The 13,975-nt window shown below is 56.4% G+C and overlaps 1 protein-coding gene across 4 annotated transcripts in view; it reads left to right on the plus strand.

Moving 5' to 3' along the window:
- The window catches only part of ADGRD2 (adhesion G protein-coupled receptor D2), a 21,342-nt gene continuing 7,367 nt past the window's right edge, over positions 1–13,975 (plus strand). The window contains exons 1-22 of one of the 4 annotated variants that reach the window (XM_026796389.2): positions 3–425; positions 1,507–1,671; positions 1,806–1,883; positions 1,972–2,032; positions 2,631–2,861; positions 3,002–3,655; positions 3,802–3,900; positions 4,377–4,462; positions 4,835–5,116; positions 5,323–5,434; positions 5,821–5,955; positions 6,231–6,342; positions 6,742–6,847; positions 7,053–7,108; positions 7,945–8,071; positions 8,160–8,263; positions 8,865–8,967; positions 9,170–9,323; positions 10,090–10,223; positions 10,800–10,915; positions 11,807–11,927; positions 13,818–13,859. In XM_026796389.2, coding sequence (XP_026652190.2) covers positions 1,836–1,883; positions 1,972–2,032; positions 2,631–2,861; positions 3,002–3,655; positions 3,802–3,900; positions 4,377–4,462; positions 4,835–5,116; positions 5,323–5,434; positions 5,821–5,955; positions 6,231–6,342; positions 6,742–6,847; positions 7,053–7,108; positions 7,945–8,071; positions 8,160–8,263; positions 8,865–8,967; positions 9,170–9,323; positions 10,090–10,223; positions 10,800–10,915; positions 11,807–11,927; positions 13,818–13,859 — 2,883 coding nt within the window. In that variant the 5' untranslated portion in view covers positions 3–425; positions 1,507–1,671; positions 1,806–1,835. Of the gene's footprint in view, positions 426–1,506; positions 1,672–1,805; positions 1,884–1,971; positions 2,033–2,630; positions 2,862–3,001; positions 3,656–3,801; positions 3,901–4,376; positions 4,463–4,834; positions 5,117–5,322; positions 5,435–5,820; positions 5,956–6,230; positions 6,343–6,741; positions 6,848–7,052; positions 7,109–7,944; positions 8,072–8,159; positions 8,264–8,864; positions 8,968–9,169; positions 9,324–10,089; positions 10,224–10,799; positions 10,916–11,722; positions 11,928–13,817; positions 13,860–13,975 lie in introns of those variants that run through there. The other 3 variants (XM_074556071.1, XM_074556070.1, XM_074556072.1) reach the window with 3 other exon arrangements.

Raw genomic sequence — 13,975 nt, forward strand, 5'->3', positions numbered from 1 at the left:
GAATGGGAGCTGTGTGCCTGTTGCTGTGGCAAAAGTGAGTGGGCATCACCAAAGGAGCAGCTCAGGCTGGTGAGCTGGGCAGTGCCACAGCCATGGGGGTGCCCTGGACCCTCCAGCCTTGGCATTGCCCCCGGGGCAGCTGCGGGCCCTGGCGGGAGGAAACGCAGGGATGCTGAAGCTGCCGGGTGAGGACATCGCACCAGGAGCCCTCTGGACACCTCCAGAGCTGCCCCGCTCCAGCTGCACTCCTGGGCTGCTCGGGCCCTCTCTGCTGCGCGGATCCCGAGTCACTCCCCCACTCCACGATTCCTTTGCCATGACCATGTGCCACATTGTCTGGGGAGGTTTATTGGGCACTTCCATGGAGCAGTGACCGCCGGGGAAGAGGATCCCGGTGCTGCCGGCACAGCGGAGCAGGGAGGGCTGTGAGTGCTCTGCCCGCGATGGGGCGGGCTGGAGGGGGGTCCGGGGGCCGTGTGGGGTGAGGACGGGGGCAGAGGGGTGCGGGTGTGGAGTCACCGTCCCTCTGCCCAGCGGGCCCGGTACGGGGAGCGGCGGCACCTGCCGTGTGCGGGACCAGGCGGGGCTGCGAGGGACGGCGTGCGGGGAGCAGGGAGATGTGCAGGGAGATGTGCAGGGAGAGGTGCGGAGAGGGTGCGGAGCCGTGGTCCCGCGGAGCGGAGCGGAGCGGCCGCGGTTCCCGCTCTCCGCCGCTCCGGACCCCGCAGCTCCGTGCCCCGCCGGCTGTCGCGCTTGTCCCGCCGTGGCCGTGCCGGAGCTCGGCCCTGCTGGGGCTCCCCAGGGCGGCCCCAGACCCGGGGTGCCCTGAGCCACCGGGCTCCCCCCCGGGTCACCGGCCTCTCCCCGCTGCCCCGTTTCTCTGCCCAAAGCGGGTCCCAGCTCTCCCCGCACCATCTCCAGGGCCCTCCTTGGAGAAGAGGACCCTGAGGCTGCGGGTGCAGGCTGAGGAGAGGGAGATCGGCCATGCCGTGGTTCCCTCTCACCCATCAGATTTATGCTTTTCCCTGGAGGGCCAAGAGCTGTGCTGGGTGTTCCAAAGCCTCTGCTGAACTTTGGAAGACTGTGAGCCCAGAGCCCGGGCTGCAGAGCGGATCTCCCAAGCCCCTTAGCAGCAAAGTGCTTAAATGCGCTTTTACAGCGCCAGGGGAGCAGAGATCACTCACAGTGCCCGGAGCTCGGGGCTTGTTTGCTTTGGCGTTGCCGGTTTCCATCTTGTGTCTTTACGTGCCTCATCTATGATTTTACTGGGCTTTTTACTGTCTGCGGTCGGAGTTTCCTGCCCCCGGGGCAGACGGGGGAGATGGGGATCGCTGCCGAGCCCTGAGCGCTGGGATGGCTCCGTGTCTGGGCTCACAGAGGCTGCGTTTGCTGCTCTGCAGGGTCCGCTCTGCTGCTCTGCTCCTGCAGGCTTTAAAGGCAAAGAGAAAAGCTGCCGGTGATGCAACACCCTTTAATGATGCCATTTATGGTGGCTTTTTTATTTAGTTAATGCGGATGAAGAGGCTCTGCGATCTTGCCTGTTCCTTGATATTGCACATCTCTACGTTTTATGCTTAATTATTTTGTATCCTGCAAACAAATGTTTAACTGAGACCTTAAGGTCTTCAAGAAGATCTGGGAATCCTTTGAATAAGATACTATTCGGGACAGGTATTTCAAAGGGAGTCATTTTCTCCTTTTTGTTTTGAGCCTTTCTGAGGAAAGCAGCATTGTCAGGGAATGCCATTTCTGCAGAGTGCTTCTGTCTCCGTGGTGCATCTCCAGTAATATTTTATTTATTCTAGCAAAGGGTGAAACCTTCCCATCTGGTCAGCATGGTTAGGAGAGACTTGAGTCTTGATTCTTGCTTCTTCAGCTTTCTGGTGAGTATTACAATTTTTTTTTTTCATTCTGGCTATTTGAGATAATATTAGTGTTTCTCTGCTTGTTACAACACATCCTCTCCACCAGGTCTGTCTGTCCAGGAGCCTCCTTGCCTTTGCAGCCCTTGCCAAGAACCAGACTTCTAAAGGTTAGTGTTTTTATCAGCACTCTTTCTGTGTTTTACAAGCAACATCCAGCACAGAGAAACAAAAGGTGTCTGGTGATGCAAACAAAGTTAAAGAAACTTTTTCTGTTACTCTGTTTTGTGCCTAAAATGCTGTTTGCAGAGCTGGTATTTGCCAGGCTGTTTGCTCAGCTGCTGCTCTGTTCCCCACTGCATCTGCAAACCAAACAGATTATTTTGTGCCTGAAAATTGCATCTGCAAGTGCAGAAGCTGGGATGAGCTTTTTGGGGATAAAGCAAGTTAAATTGCTTTTTCATAGCTGCTTTGAACAAGCTTTTCTGAGGGCCATCCCTAGGCATGGCAGAGTGAGATTTTCCCTTGTGCTGAGCTGAGCATGGTCTGTGTGTCCCACAGGGTGTTCCCAGCCCCAGCCCTGGGCAGGGGGGTCACAGCACCCTCAGTTCAGGTCCCGTGATGTCTGGGCTCTGTCACACTGTGCCCAGGGGCTGTGTGGGGACATGGGCTCCTGCCAGCAGCTCCCCCAAGGTGCTCCAGGCAGCGATTTTAACCGTGGGATGGACAGGTTCTGTTACCCCAGGCTGTGTGTGTGTCTCCCTCCAGGCTTTGCTCCTGTCACAATTGAGACCCCAAGACACACGTATGAATATGTGGGCGCTGCTCTGGACTGGTGGCAAGCTGGCAGGTACTGCGAGCAGCACTTTGCCCAGCTGCTCCTGGAGCCCCAGGACAGTGAGCAGGGCTCCCTCAGCACACTGCTGCAGTCCCACCACATCAGAGGCTCTGTGTGGCTGAAGGACAGGGACAGTGTCCTGCACAAAACCAAGAGGAGACGTGAGTATGAGAGGACATGGGCTATTGAGAGATGCTTTCACACTGAAAAATATGACAGGAGAAGTTGTCCCTTGTTTTTTTATTGTCACTTTATTGGCCTATGCTTCTTCCTTTCTGCTGACTGAAATTTCTCCTTCTAGGCGGCCACACTGTCCCAGTCCTGGTGTTCAGAGACAAAACAGACACAAAATACGTGAGGGTGCTCTGTGACTTCCCGGCCCTGGCTGCTGTCACAGCGTGTGCCCACCTGCAGTGGGACACCAGGAGCCAGGACATCGCCACCGTGTTCTCCTACGCCGTGCCTGCTTTCATCAACGAGTTCCAGCTGCGTGGCTTCGTGGATGAGGAGGGCTTTGTTCGGTTTGCTCTCATTGTCCACGGGCACCATTCCCCCTACCTGCCCGTGTTCCGTGCTGATGGGCAGTGGCATCACTTCTGTGTGACCTGGCAGCAGGACAACGGCACCTGGGCCATCTACGCTGATGGGAAAAGGAGGGCAGCAGCCAGTGGTCTGTGCTCCGTGGGACCCTCTGCCCCCCAGGCCATCTCTGGCCAGGGCACCTTCATCATTGGGCAGGACCAGGATTCCCTGGGGGGCACCTTCAGGGCCAGGGAGTCCTTCAGTGGGAACATCACCGACTTGCACATCTGGCACAAGGTCCTCAGCACCGAGCACATTGAGAGAGCTCGCTCCTGCTGGGTGGTAGAGCAGGACCTGCTGTTTGGGTGGAGCTCCAATGCCCTGGAAGTGGAGAGCACTGTCCAGACAGTGGCCATGCAGCTCCTTTGCCCAGGTGAGTCTCAGGATCCTCATGGCCACTATCCTGGTTCTGAATGCCCAGCCCAGAGCGTTTGCTGTGCCAGGGCTTGCAGGAAAGGCAATGCCTGCTGGGGATGGCGTGTCCCTGGGAGACCCTTCTGTCTGCGTGTGTTTCCACAGGGCCTGTGGAAGAATGCAGAGTTTTGGAAGTTGGCAGCAGCGGACTCAGTTATGCATCTTGTTTGCAGCCTTTGCCTTTCATCTGTCACTACAGCAAGGGTACAGCATCTGTTGGTTATTCATGCATTGCTTCAAGCATGCTCTCCTGGAGGTCCTGCCTGGGCTGCTGGCCAGGGTGGGGAGGCCCCTGCTCTGAAGGGGTCACATGCAAACCCCTCTGGGGCTGGCACTTTGCTCCAGCTGCCTGCACTGTGACAGGGGTTTGGCTGTCCCCAGCTGGGATGGCAGGGGTGGCACACCCTGCATCGTGCAGGGCTGTCAGTGCTTCCCAATCCAGGCATTCCCAGGCTCGCTGGCCAGGGGAGCACGGGAAAGGCAGAAAGGGAGTGAGGAACTGTCTCTCCAGATGGGATTGTTAAAAATAAAATGCAGCTGTGAAGTCTCCTTGTCCTTGCCCTGCCTGTCCTGCAGACTTAGCCACCATCTGAGGACCCTGGCCCAGGCTTTGAACGTGGCATGTGCTAACCACACTGTGGCACACCTCAGCAGTGGGTCTGGCTCTGGTTTGTCCCCAGATGCATACTGGCAGCTGAAGAGAGCCCAGCTGGAGTCCAGCCACGCGCTCGCCCGCCGTGTGAACACCCTGGCAGTGAGGACAGTGGTGAGTCCTGCAGCCCCAGCAGGGCCAGCTGGCACCTGGAGAGGAGGAGCTGCTGGGCTGGGCGTGTTGGCACCTAGAGCTGCTTGAGGTCCCTTGGCCAGCAGTTCTGCCTGGGACCTTTCCTGAGCTGCTGTTGGAGATTGTGACCAACGCAGCTGTAACTTCTGCTGCGATCAAACAAGCAGTGTTGCTTCAGATTGACTCGTTGCACTGAGGATAGGAGTCTGGACAAGAGATCCCTTCCCCCAGGATATTCCTGTTGGCCAGACAGGTCCTGGTGCCAGCAGGGGCATGCAGGGATTGCCAAGGCACAGCTGAGGATCAGGGAGAGCCAGGGCTCTGCACTGAACTGAACTGTCTTTTCCATGACAGATTCCTGACAGTGTCTTCTCAATTGGCGTGCAAGACCTGAACCTCTCTGTGGCTCTCGATGCTCTGGATGTCTTGGCAGCTGTTCTGAGAGAAGGAGAAGTGCCCGTGCTTGAGCCATCTGACCTCCTTGCAGTCCTTCAATTACTAAAGCAAGTTTCAGATTTGGAAATCCAGGAGGGAGATGAGCTGGAGATGCTGGAGCAGTTGGGCCAGTACTACATGGAAGTCACTGAGTTAATCCTGGAAGAGCAGAACAGTGGGACGTGGTCCCTGATCAGCCAGGTACTGGTGTCCCCAGGGTGGGGCTGAGTGCCTCACCTGCTCCCCCTTGGCCTGCTGCACCTCCACGGGCTCCCGTGCTGCCCTCCAATCTCAATTCTCTTTGTTTTTGTGCCAAGGACCAAACATTTAAGGGAGCTTCTGTGAGCTGTGGGAAGGGGGGCTGATGGTGCAGATGCTGATTTCCATCGCTCTCTCTGCCTTTGCAGGTTGTCAGGGGGCCCATGGCTGTGGTTGAGCTCTGTGACAGAATGGTGTCACTCCTGGTGCCACTGCTGACCACAGAGAGGACAAAGATCACGATCCAGCATGGGAATATTGGTGAGTGGCACTGGAGGGCATCTCACCAAGCCCCAGATCAGCCACCCTGTCTGGTTCCCAGCCCAAATCCACTCCTGGTTCCTCTGCTCCCCTGGCCAGCCCTGCAGCCTGCTCCCATTTCCTCTGTGCAGTGGCGCAGTGTGAGGGCACCTCTCAGGCTGTGGATTGCAGGAGCATTGTAAGAACCCTTTGGGCATGGCAGAAGCTGATCCCAGATGCTCTTGGTTTGCCCAGAAAGCACCTGCCTGCTGCTGCTGCTGCTGCTGCTGCTGTGGGTCCTGGCTGGCCCTGGCTGGCATTGCAGTGTCCCTGTGGCACTTTGCTGTGGCAGTGGCTCTGGAGGAAGGCTGAGCCCTGGTTCAGCCCCTGATTTGGCCTCTGCACAGGGATGGAGGTGAGGGGGCTGGAGCTGAGCGAGCAGCAGCTGAGTGGTGAGGCCTACATGGTGCAGACCTCTGAGAAGGGCAGGCACGACCTCATCGAAGTTCCTGCAGAAGAAATGCAAAGGATGAAATCCAGAGGTTTGTAACCACACCTGAGCCCCCCTGTACCTCTGCATGGCCCTCCTGAGTGCCACAGACTCCTTAGCTTGGCCACGTGAGGTCTGGAGAAGCGTGAGGAGGGGACACTCCTGGTGAAAGGGAGATGGGCTGTGGGGGAGAGGATCTGTGCAGCCCCTCATAGACACAGCTCAGAGCTGAGGGGGTTCTGGACCCCCAGCATCACCCCCAGGGAAGGGCAGGGGTGTCCAGCGCTGCCCTGTGCCCTGTTCTTGTCCCTGTCCCTGTCCCTGCAGGTCTGCACAGAGTCACAATGAAGAACATGTGGTTTGGCTACGGCTCCCTGCAGCGCTGCCTGTCCAGCAGTGCAGTGTCCCAGGCCGCGGCTGCCCCTGATGGGGCACAGAAGTGAGTGAAACTGAGCCCCCCCACCCCAGGGCTGCCCTCAGCACCAGGGAAAAGCTCATTTTCCAATCTGCATTGGGCTGGTGCCTGGGTTTTGGGGTCAGCTTCATCCCGATCCATCTCAGCGGTGTCCCCGGGATGGATGGATGGTGGCTCTGGGCTGGCTGCGCTCCCGGAGCTCCGGACGCTAGGTGGGGATGGCCGCCCGCGCATCCCCGCCCGGCACAGCCGCTCCGCCGGGGCCCTGGGGATGCTCCGGTGCCCACGGCAGTGCCGGGCAGCGCTGGGGCTGTGCCCGGTACCCCTGGGCCCGCTGTGCCCCATGCCCGGCCCTCGGCACCACCCGGACCCCGGAGATGCCGTTCGTGCTTCGTGCGCTGAGAGCAGCTCCTTCCCCGGCAGGTTCCTGGGCACCTCGGTGGGCACAGCGGTGATCTCAGCCACCCTGCTCAGCGACCAGCAGGAGATCAGCGCGGCCGTGCGCTACCGCCTGCAGCACCGTGCCCAGGTACCCCGGGCTGTGCCGGAGTCAGGGGCACGGCTCAACCCGCCTGGCTGTCCCGGCACGGCTCGGCCCCCGAGCTTTGGGACGGGGCTGTCCCTGCCCCTGTGTTTGTGCTGCTCTGACAGACCCTTCCCAGCCAGGGCAGTGACTGCGCCCCTGTCCTGCAGTGAGTGCTGGGTGACCCCTCCTCTCCCCTCTCTGCCTGCAGGACCTGCCCAATACCCTGGTGGGACCCGTCTGTGCCTTCTGGAACTTCAGCCTCAGGTGCCTTGTCTCAGTTCAGGTCCCCAGATTTATGAGCTTTTTATTTCCACTGGAAAACCAAACATCTCAATATAAATATAATGGTAAGAGTAGAGATCTGGAATTTTTTTGCCTCCTTTGCATGCTGACATCCCCTGTCTGCTGGAGCAGAATGCTTTCCTGGGAAGATTTCCTTTGGAGAAGTCACTCACAAGCAAGTGACCTTTAATGAGGTATATACAGCTCAAATGGAAAGCCCCGGTTAATGATGGTTGTGCCTGTGACAAAGAGGAGTTAGCCCAGGATACACACCCCAAAGACATGCAGGACTCCCAGCCTCATAAACCCTGCCTGGCACTGGGATGTGCTTTTGCTGGATGTCACTGTGGTGAGAACACTGTGGCTGTGATATATTATAGATTGGTAATTAAATCATTCAAGTGAAAAACACTTGGGCTGAGGCAGGCCTGTCCAGGGGTGCCATGCTGGGTGTGTGGCAGGCTCAGCTGGGGGCAGAGCTGGGCACAGCCAGCCCGGGGCTGCTCTCAGTGCAGGGAGCCCTGCCCAGAGCCGTGCTATAGCTGGGCTCTCTTCGAAGCTGCCATGGCTGAGCTCCACTCTTTAATGCACACATTGACACCAGATCTGTTCTCATTGTGTGCCTGCTGGGTGAGGCAAAGCTGCTGAGACAAAGGGGGAACCGAAGGGAAGTCCAGGTGAAGACCTGTTTCCCATATCCTCATCTTCCTCCTTTAAACTCTGCTTTTTCTGGGACAATGCAATTCCCATTGTGCCCTGGTTTCTGTGGAAGTGAAGGGTCATTTCCCTGTCTTTTCTCTGGTTTTGCTGCACGTTAGCCCAGATGCTGGTGGGATGTGGTCCACAGCTGGCTGCTCTGTGGCCAAGTCTCTCCCAGACTCCACTGCCTGTTTTTGCAACCACACCACCAATTTTGCCATCCTGCTGCAGGTGTACGAGATGGAGGTACGTGAGGAGCCTCTGGGTGGGCGCCAGGCTGGTGGGGTTCACTCAGGAGGGATTTGAGTCTTCTGTTGTTTCATGTCTGGAGCAGAGGACCACCAAGGAGGAGTTCACCCTGCAGACTTTGACTTTCATTGGATGTGGAGTTTCCTTCTGTGCCTTGGTGGTCACCTTCATTTTGTTCCTGGCAGTTGGGTAAGAAAAGCCTGGGCGCTTGCAGCCTCCTCTGTGTTTTCCACTTGATATTTTCCTCCTGAGCCTTTCTCAGAGTGTCCTTTGCCAGGGTGGGTGGGGCAGGTGTGTGGGAAGAGCAGGGAGCTGCTCCGTGGCACAGGGGAGCGCTTGTTGCTGGCTGGAGAGGGGCTCAGCCCTGGCTGTTTCTGTGGAGATGCTCACTGATCTGTGCGCACACACCTGCATGTCTGTGGCAAGGTTTCCATCAATTGCTAACGATGTTTGCTATAAAAGCTGCTCTGCTAGAATTAAGTTTTATAAAATAAATGGAGCAAGGACTGTTTCTTTGATTGCCAACTCTTCTGTGTCACTTGGCAAGCACAGAGCTCTGCCTTGTGATCCCTCCACCTCTCCCTCCCTGCCTGGAGCTGGCCAAGGGCTCAGCAGCTGTGGCCAAGTGTCCCCAGCACCAGGGGCTTGCCCAGCAGGGCTGTCCTCTGCCCCTCTCAGTGTCGTTTTGCAGGGAGTGGCAGAGTGGCCCAGGCAGGCCTGCCCAGCCCGAGGGGACAGGGAGGGCCCTTTAGTGTGGCTGCAGCTCAGGGCTCCCTCTCTCCCTCCCCAGCGTCCCCAAGAGTGAGCGAACGACGGTGCACAAGAACCTGATCCTGGCCCTGGCTGCCGGGGAAGCTCTGCTCATGGTCAGCGAGCTGGCCAAGCCCAGCCAGGTGAGCTCAGCAGCAATGGCCCCCTCAGCCCACGTGGCCAGGCTCCAGCGCCTCTGTCAGAGCAACAGAACAGACGTATTTACTAATTCCCTTAAATTAATTAAAGCCTAATTTCCTTACCCCTCTATTAATTACCTGTAGCTTGTCTCTCTGTTGGAGATGCACATCTACACGTTGTGCAGCGTGGTCTCTGCCCCTCCAGGTGCTGTGTTTCATGGTCACTGCCTTCCTGCACCTCTTCTTCATGGCAGCCTTCTCATGGATGCTGGTGGAGGGGCTTCTCCTCTGGAGCAAAGTGGTGGCAGTCAACATGAGTGAAGGCAGGAGAATGAGGTTCTACTACGTGACAGGCTGGGGTATCTGCACACTCCTCTGCCTTGGATCCTCAGGAAAATATTCTTTTTCTTTTCTAGTGAAAGTTTTGATAGGAGAGATGCACAAATATTTGATTTAATTTAATATGAGAACTGAGTGCCAGCGCCCTGCAGAGGCTCTCTGGAATTATTTGTCAAATTGCTAGTCTTAAAATAGAAGTTGAGCAGCATTTCTGTTATACTTCTAAACCCAGAAGTTCATTAAAAAAAATGGAGGAGATTTATTGTAACTTTTCGTTTTTAGAGAGCATCACTCTTGTCTGATAGTAATTAAATATAAATGTGTTCCTCACTAAGCACCTTTTATTCTGAGGGAGCTCTTTTGGGACATAGAATTATTTGAATAAGCTGAGATTTGTGTCAAAGAGGAGCCTCTTAAGGGATGTGCTGCTCAAGGAGCACACACCTCGTTGGACACTGGGCAACCACTTCAAGTATTTTGGATTGGTTTATGTCTTTGATTGTCCATTTTGTTAAAAAAGCAATCTGAGGAATAAATTGCTTTGGTCAGGACTCAGGACTCGGGATGCTTTATACCTCAGAGAAAGATGCTGACAGCTTGTAAATCTGGCTGTGTTGAGCCAGGACAGATTTCAGCAGCAGAGGATTGATGTTGCTCGTGGGGTTTTGGAGGCTCACGCTGAAGTCTGTCTGGTCAGGGGGGTTTTGAAGCAATTGTCTGGCGCACAGTGCCCTGCCTGGGGCATCTCTGCTTTTGCCAGGGTTTCACCTGTGGGTTTTTCTGCAGGGCTTCCAGTCCTCATCGTGGGGGTGACCCTTGCCAGCTCCTTTGACAAGTATGTGGCAGCCAACCACTGCTGGCTGAACGTGCAGACCAACGTCATCTGGGCCTTCGTGGGGCCTGTGCTCCTCATCCTGGCTGTGAGTGCCAAACCCTGCTGGGAATGGGGACACCCTTGGGGCTGCTCCCGAAAAGCAGTGCAGGGTCAGGGGTGCAGCTCATTGTGCCTGCTGCTTTTAGAGGAAAAATGTTGTTTTGCTTTAAATGGACTTCTGCAACTCAAGTAAATCTCTTTAATCAAAAAAGCTTTTTGATAGGAAGAAGTGCTTTAAGAAAATTTTGCTGACCAGGTCTTGGTTGGCAGTTCAGTCAGGAATGTGCTGTGTGACATTGCCTTAGCTAAGGGGCTGATTTTAATACAGGAATATTTACATCCTTGAAATATCGTTATACGTAACACAGCAGCAGAAAAAAGCACAATGTTTATGGGGTCCAGAACAGACCTTTACCAGGGAAGAGGTTCTGTAGGAGCAGTTTTGGGATGTTTCCTAGATTTCACACCCGTGTAGATAGCTCTGCGAAGCCTTTTGGTCTCACTGCTTTCCTGGCAGTGACATTTGTCGCCAAGCTGTGACCCCGGTTTCCAGCAGAGGAGGCTCCCCCCGAGGAGCTGAGGCTGCAGGACGAGCCCAGCTCTGTCCCTCTGTCCCTGGCAGGTGAACAGCCTGGTGCTGCTCCGCGTGGTGACCGTGACAGTGGCCAGCGCGCGCAGGAGATCCAGGATGCTGACCCCCAACAGCAGCCTGGAGAGCCAGATTGGAACACAGCTCTGGTGAGCAGGGACGGGCCTGGCCTCCCAGCTGGGCTGCCACGGGTGGGAAACCTGTGAGGCAGTGTTAGATACGAGGAGGAAATCCTTTCCAGTGAAGCTGCTGAGGCGCTGGCACAGGTTGGCCAGAGAAGCTCTGAGGTGTGAGAGTCAGAGCAGCAGGGCAGAGGGGATTCTCTCCCCAGGGCAGCTGTGTCCCACACAAAGACAGTCTCTAACCCCAGATGAGAAGCCCAGCCAGCACCCTCAGCTTAGGGAACCAGTGCTGTTCTCCATCTGCACTCACACTCCTCAATCTCCTTTGGGACAGGAGAACCTTGGCAGTGCCTGCAGAAATCCAAGCTTGGGACTTGGCGGGTTGAAAGTAAAGCTGGTGGGGGTTACACACACAGGGGGAGAGGCAGTGGGGACTTCTGTAATCAGTCAATACTGAGAGACCTCTAAAAAACTGCTGCCTGAGTCATTGCTTTATCATGCTCTCTGAATTTTTATTGTTGTTAGCTGGCGCCGGATACCCCTGCTAGACACGCATTGTTCCCCTGTAGCATAAATAAATTTTCCCAAATTTACAGAAGCACAAAGATAGGGCATTGCTGGAGGGCAGGGTGACATCCATGTGCAAATAAAACAAATAGAGAAACCCTCCTTGCAGCAGAAATTGGGGGGAAATAGCTGTTTTCTCATGGCTGATGACGTCAAAGAGCTCCCTTCTCGCTAACTTGCAGTGATAAATGAAGAGCAGGGCTGGCACACTGGGGTCTGGGAGGGGAAATATTTGGTTTTTCCTGTCTTAACTTATTTTGTTTGCAGAGGAATTTGTTCCACAGTTCCTGTCTTGGTAGGGTTTCATCCCTGAAGTGTGCCTGGGTAACCCTGAGCTCTCCCTCCCGCCAGGGCCACGGCCAAGCCCGTGCTGGTGCTGCTGCCCGTGCTGGGGCTCACCTGGCTCTGCGGGCTCCTGGTGCACCTCAGCATCGTCTGGGCCTACGTGTTCATCGTGCTGAACTCCCTGCAGGTGAGTCCTGCATCCCCTGGGTGCCATGGGCACGGCCAGGCTGGCACCTGCAGGGCACTCTGCCTGCCCTTGCAGCCCTGAGGCCAGCCCAGCTTTCCCCAGGCACTGGGCCATTTGTCTGGGGAAACTCATTTCATCCTTCCAAGATACAAAACACATCTCTGGAGACCTTGCATGGCGCTCAGCACCAGTCTCTGGCAGTGTCCTGCTGCTGCCACAGGTTTCCAGTTCAGACCTTGTTTTTTGTGCTAGTTTTTCTCATATCAGTGTGGTTGCAAATTGGCAGTTACAAACTCATTAGAGTTTTTATTTGCTCGTGTAATGGGTAATTAACATGGTACCTGGGCAGCCAGATGGGGCAGGCATCCCTCCTGCTGTTTGCTCCTGGGAATGAGCCTCTGCTGCAGGACAGGGCTGGCCCTGGGGATGTCTGAACTCAGGGACACACGGTGACAAAACCCCCCGGAACATGTGCTGACACCTGCGATCCACAGCACCAACAGAGGCCTGCCAAACTTGAGAGAAGGCAGCTGTAGATGGAGCTAGAGAAGCACTGAACGCCCCTGCACACCCCTGCACATCTCTGCATGCCTCTGCACACCCCTGCACACCTCTGAACATCCCTGCACACCCCTGCACACCCCTGCACATCCCTGCACACCCCTGAACCCCATGGTGGCCGTGTCACCCTGTGCACATGTCCCTTCATTACCAAGTTCAGGACAATCTGCAGATTGCCCCAGAGGAGAAATAAATGCTGCTGAGAAGCTGCAGAGTTGAGAGAAAGCCATCCTGTTCCAGCCCCTTTGCTTACTTCCTATGGACCACTTGGAATTTCCTTTGAGGCCGCAGTGTCCCTTCACGTGTGGGTCCTGCACAGTTGTTCTGTGGCTGGGGTTGGTTTTGGTTTGACTCTTTTCTGTTTGCCTGCAGCAGCCCAAGCCTGTCCTCAGGGCTGCCCTGTGTGCTGGCACTAAACATGACAGCTCCTTCTGCAGGCAGGGCAGGGCAGGAACACAGAAAGGGGCTGAGCAGCAGGAGGGAGCCCCTGGTGCTGTGGGGCAGAGCAGGGCAGGAATAGGGGCAGGAGTAGGGGCAGGGCAGGGGCAGGAGAAGGGACAGGGGCAGGGGCAGAAGGGGCAGGACAGGCTGGAAGGGGAAGGGGCAGGAGGGGCTCCCCCAGAGCTGCCTCTCTGCTCCCACCCTCTGCTGCAGCTGGGCCTCCTCTCCTTCCCCCTCTCCTTCCCCCTCTCCTTCCCCCTCTCCTTCCTCCTCTCCTCCCCACGCTGATCCAGAATGATTCCTTCAAGGAAGACCTGCCTGGGAAGGCTGGCCAGAATCTGCTCTGGGGGAGTGAGCAGCGTTGCTGGCTGAAGGACAGGTCAGGGCACAGTGCCAGGGGCCTGCCACGGCCTGCCAAGAGCACGCAGATGAGAGCAGGGCTCGCTGGAGGCAAGATGGATTGCATCTCCTGCTGCAGCTGATTTATCTAGCTGCGATAACAAAACACCCACAGATATAACATAAATCTGGTGGGCCAGATAGGGCTGCCTTAAGGCCAGCATCGTGGGGCTGGAGCTGTAATTAGCCCCAGGCTGTGGCCCCCAGGCAAGGCTCACTCTGGGCACATCCCTCACACAGCTGTGCCCGAGGTGCCCGAGGTGCCCGAGGTGGCACTGCTCCCTGCTCCCCTCCTGGTGCGCAAGAGCAGCAAGAGCAGCAGCTCTGTGCACAGCCTGGTCTCAGGTGTGGGAGGTTCTCCCTGTCCCTGCTGGGCTGTGCCCACCCTGTGTGCCAGCCTCACCCACCCCAGGGTGCCCCTTTGCTCTGTGCAGAGGAACACAAACCAGCTGTGCATCTCTGACCCCTCCTCTGCTCCCTCCCTTCCAGGGCCTGTACATATTCCTGGTCTATGCTGTCTGTAACAGCGAGGTAAGAGATGGGCTCAGTCCCTGGCACAGCAGCTCTGTTGGCACTGGGGGAGCTGGGCTCTGTGCTGCTCCTGCCCTGGCTGCTCTTTCTCCATGGCAGCTGTGCTGGAGGCGCTG

This window comes from Zonotrichia albicollis, chromosome 21, assembly GCF_047830755.1.
Source record: "Zonotrichia albicollis isolate bZonAlb1 chromosome 21, bZonAlb1.hap1, whole genome shotgun sequence".
Classification (NCBI taxonomy): domain Eukaryota; kingdom Metazoa; phylum Chordata; class Aves; order Passeriformes; family Passerellidae; genus Zonotrichia; species Zonotrichia albicollis.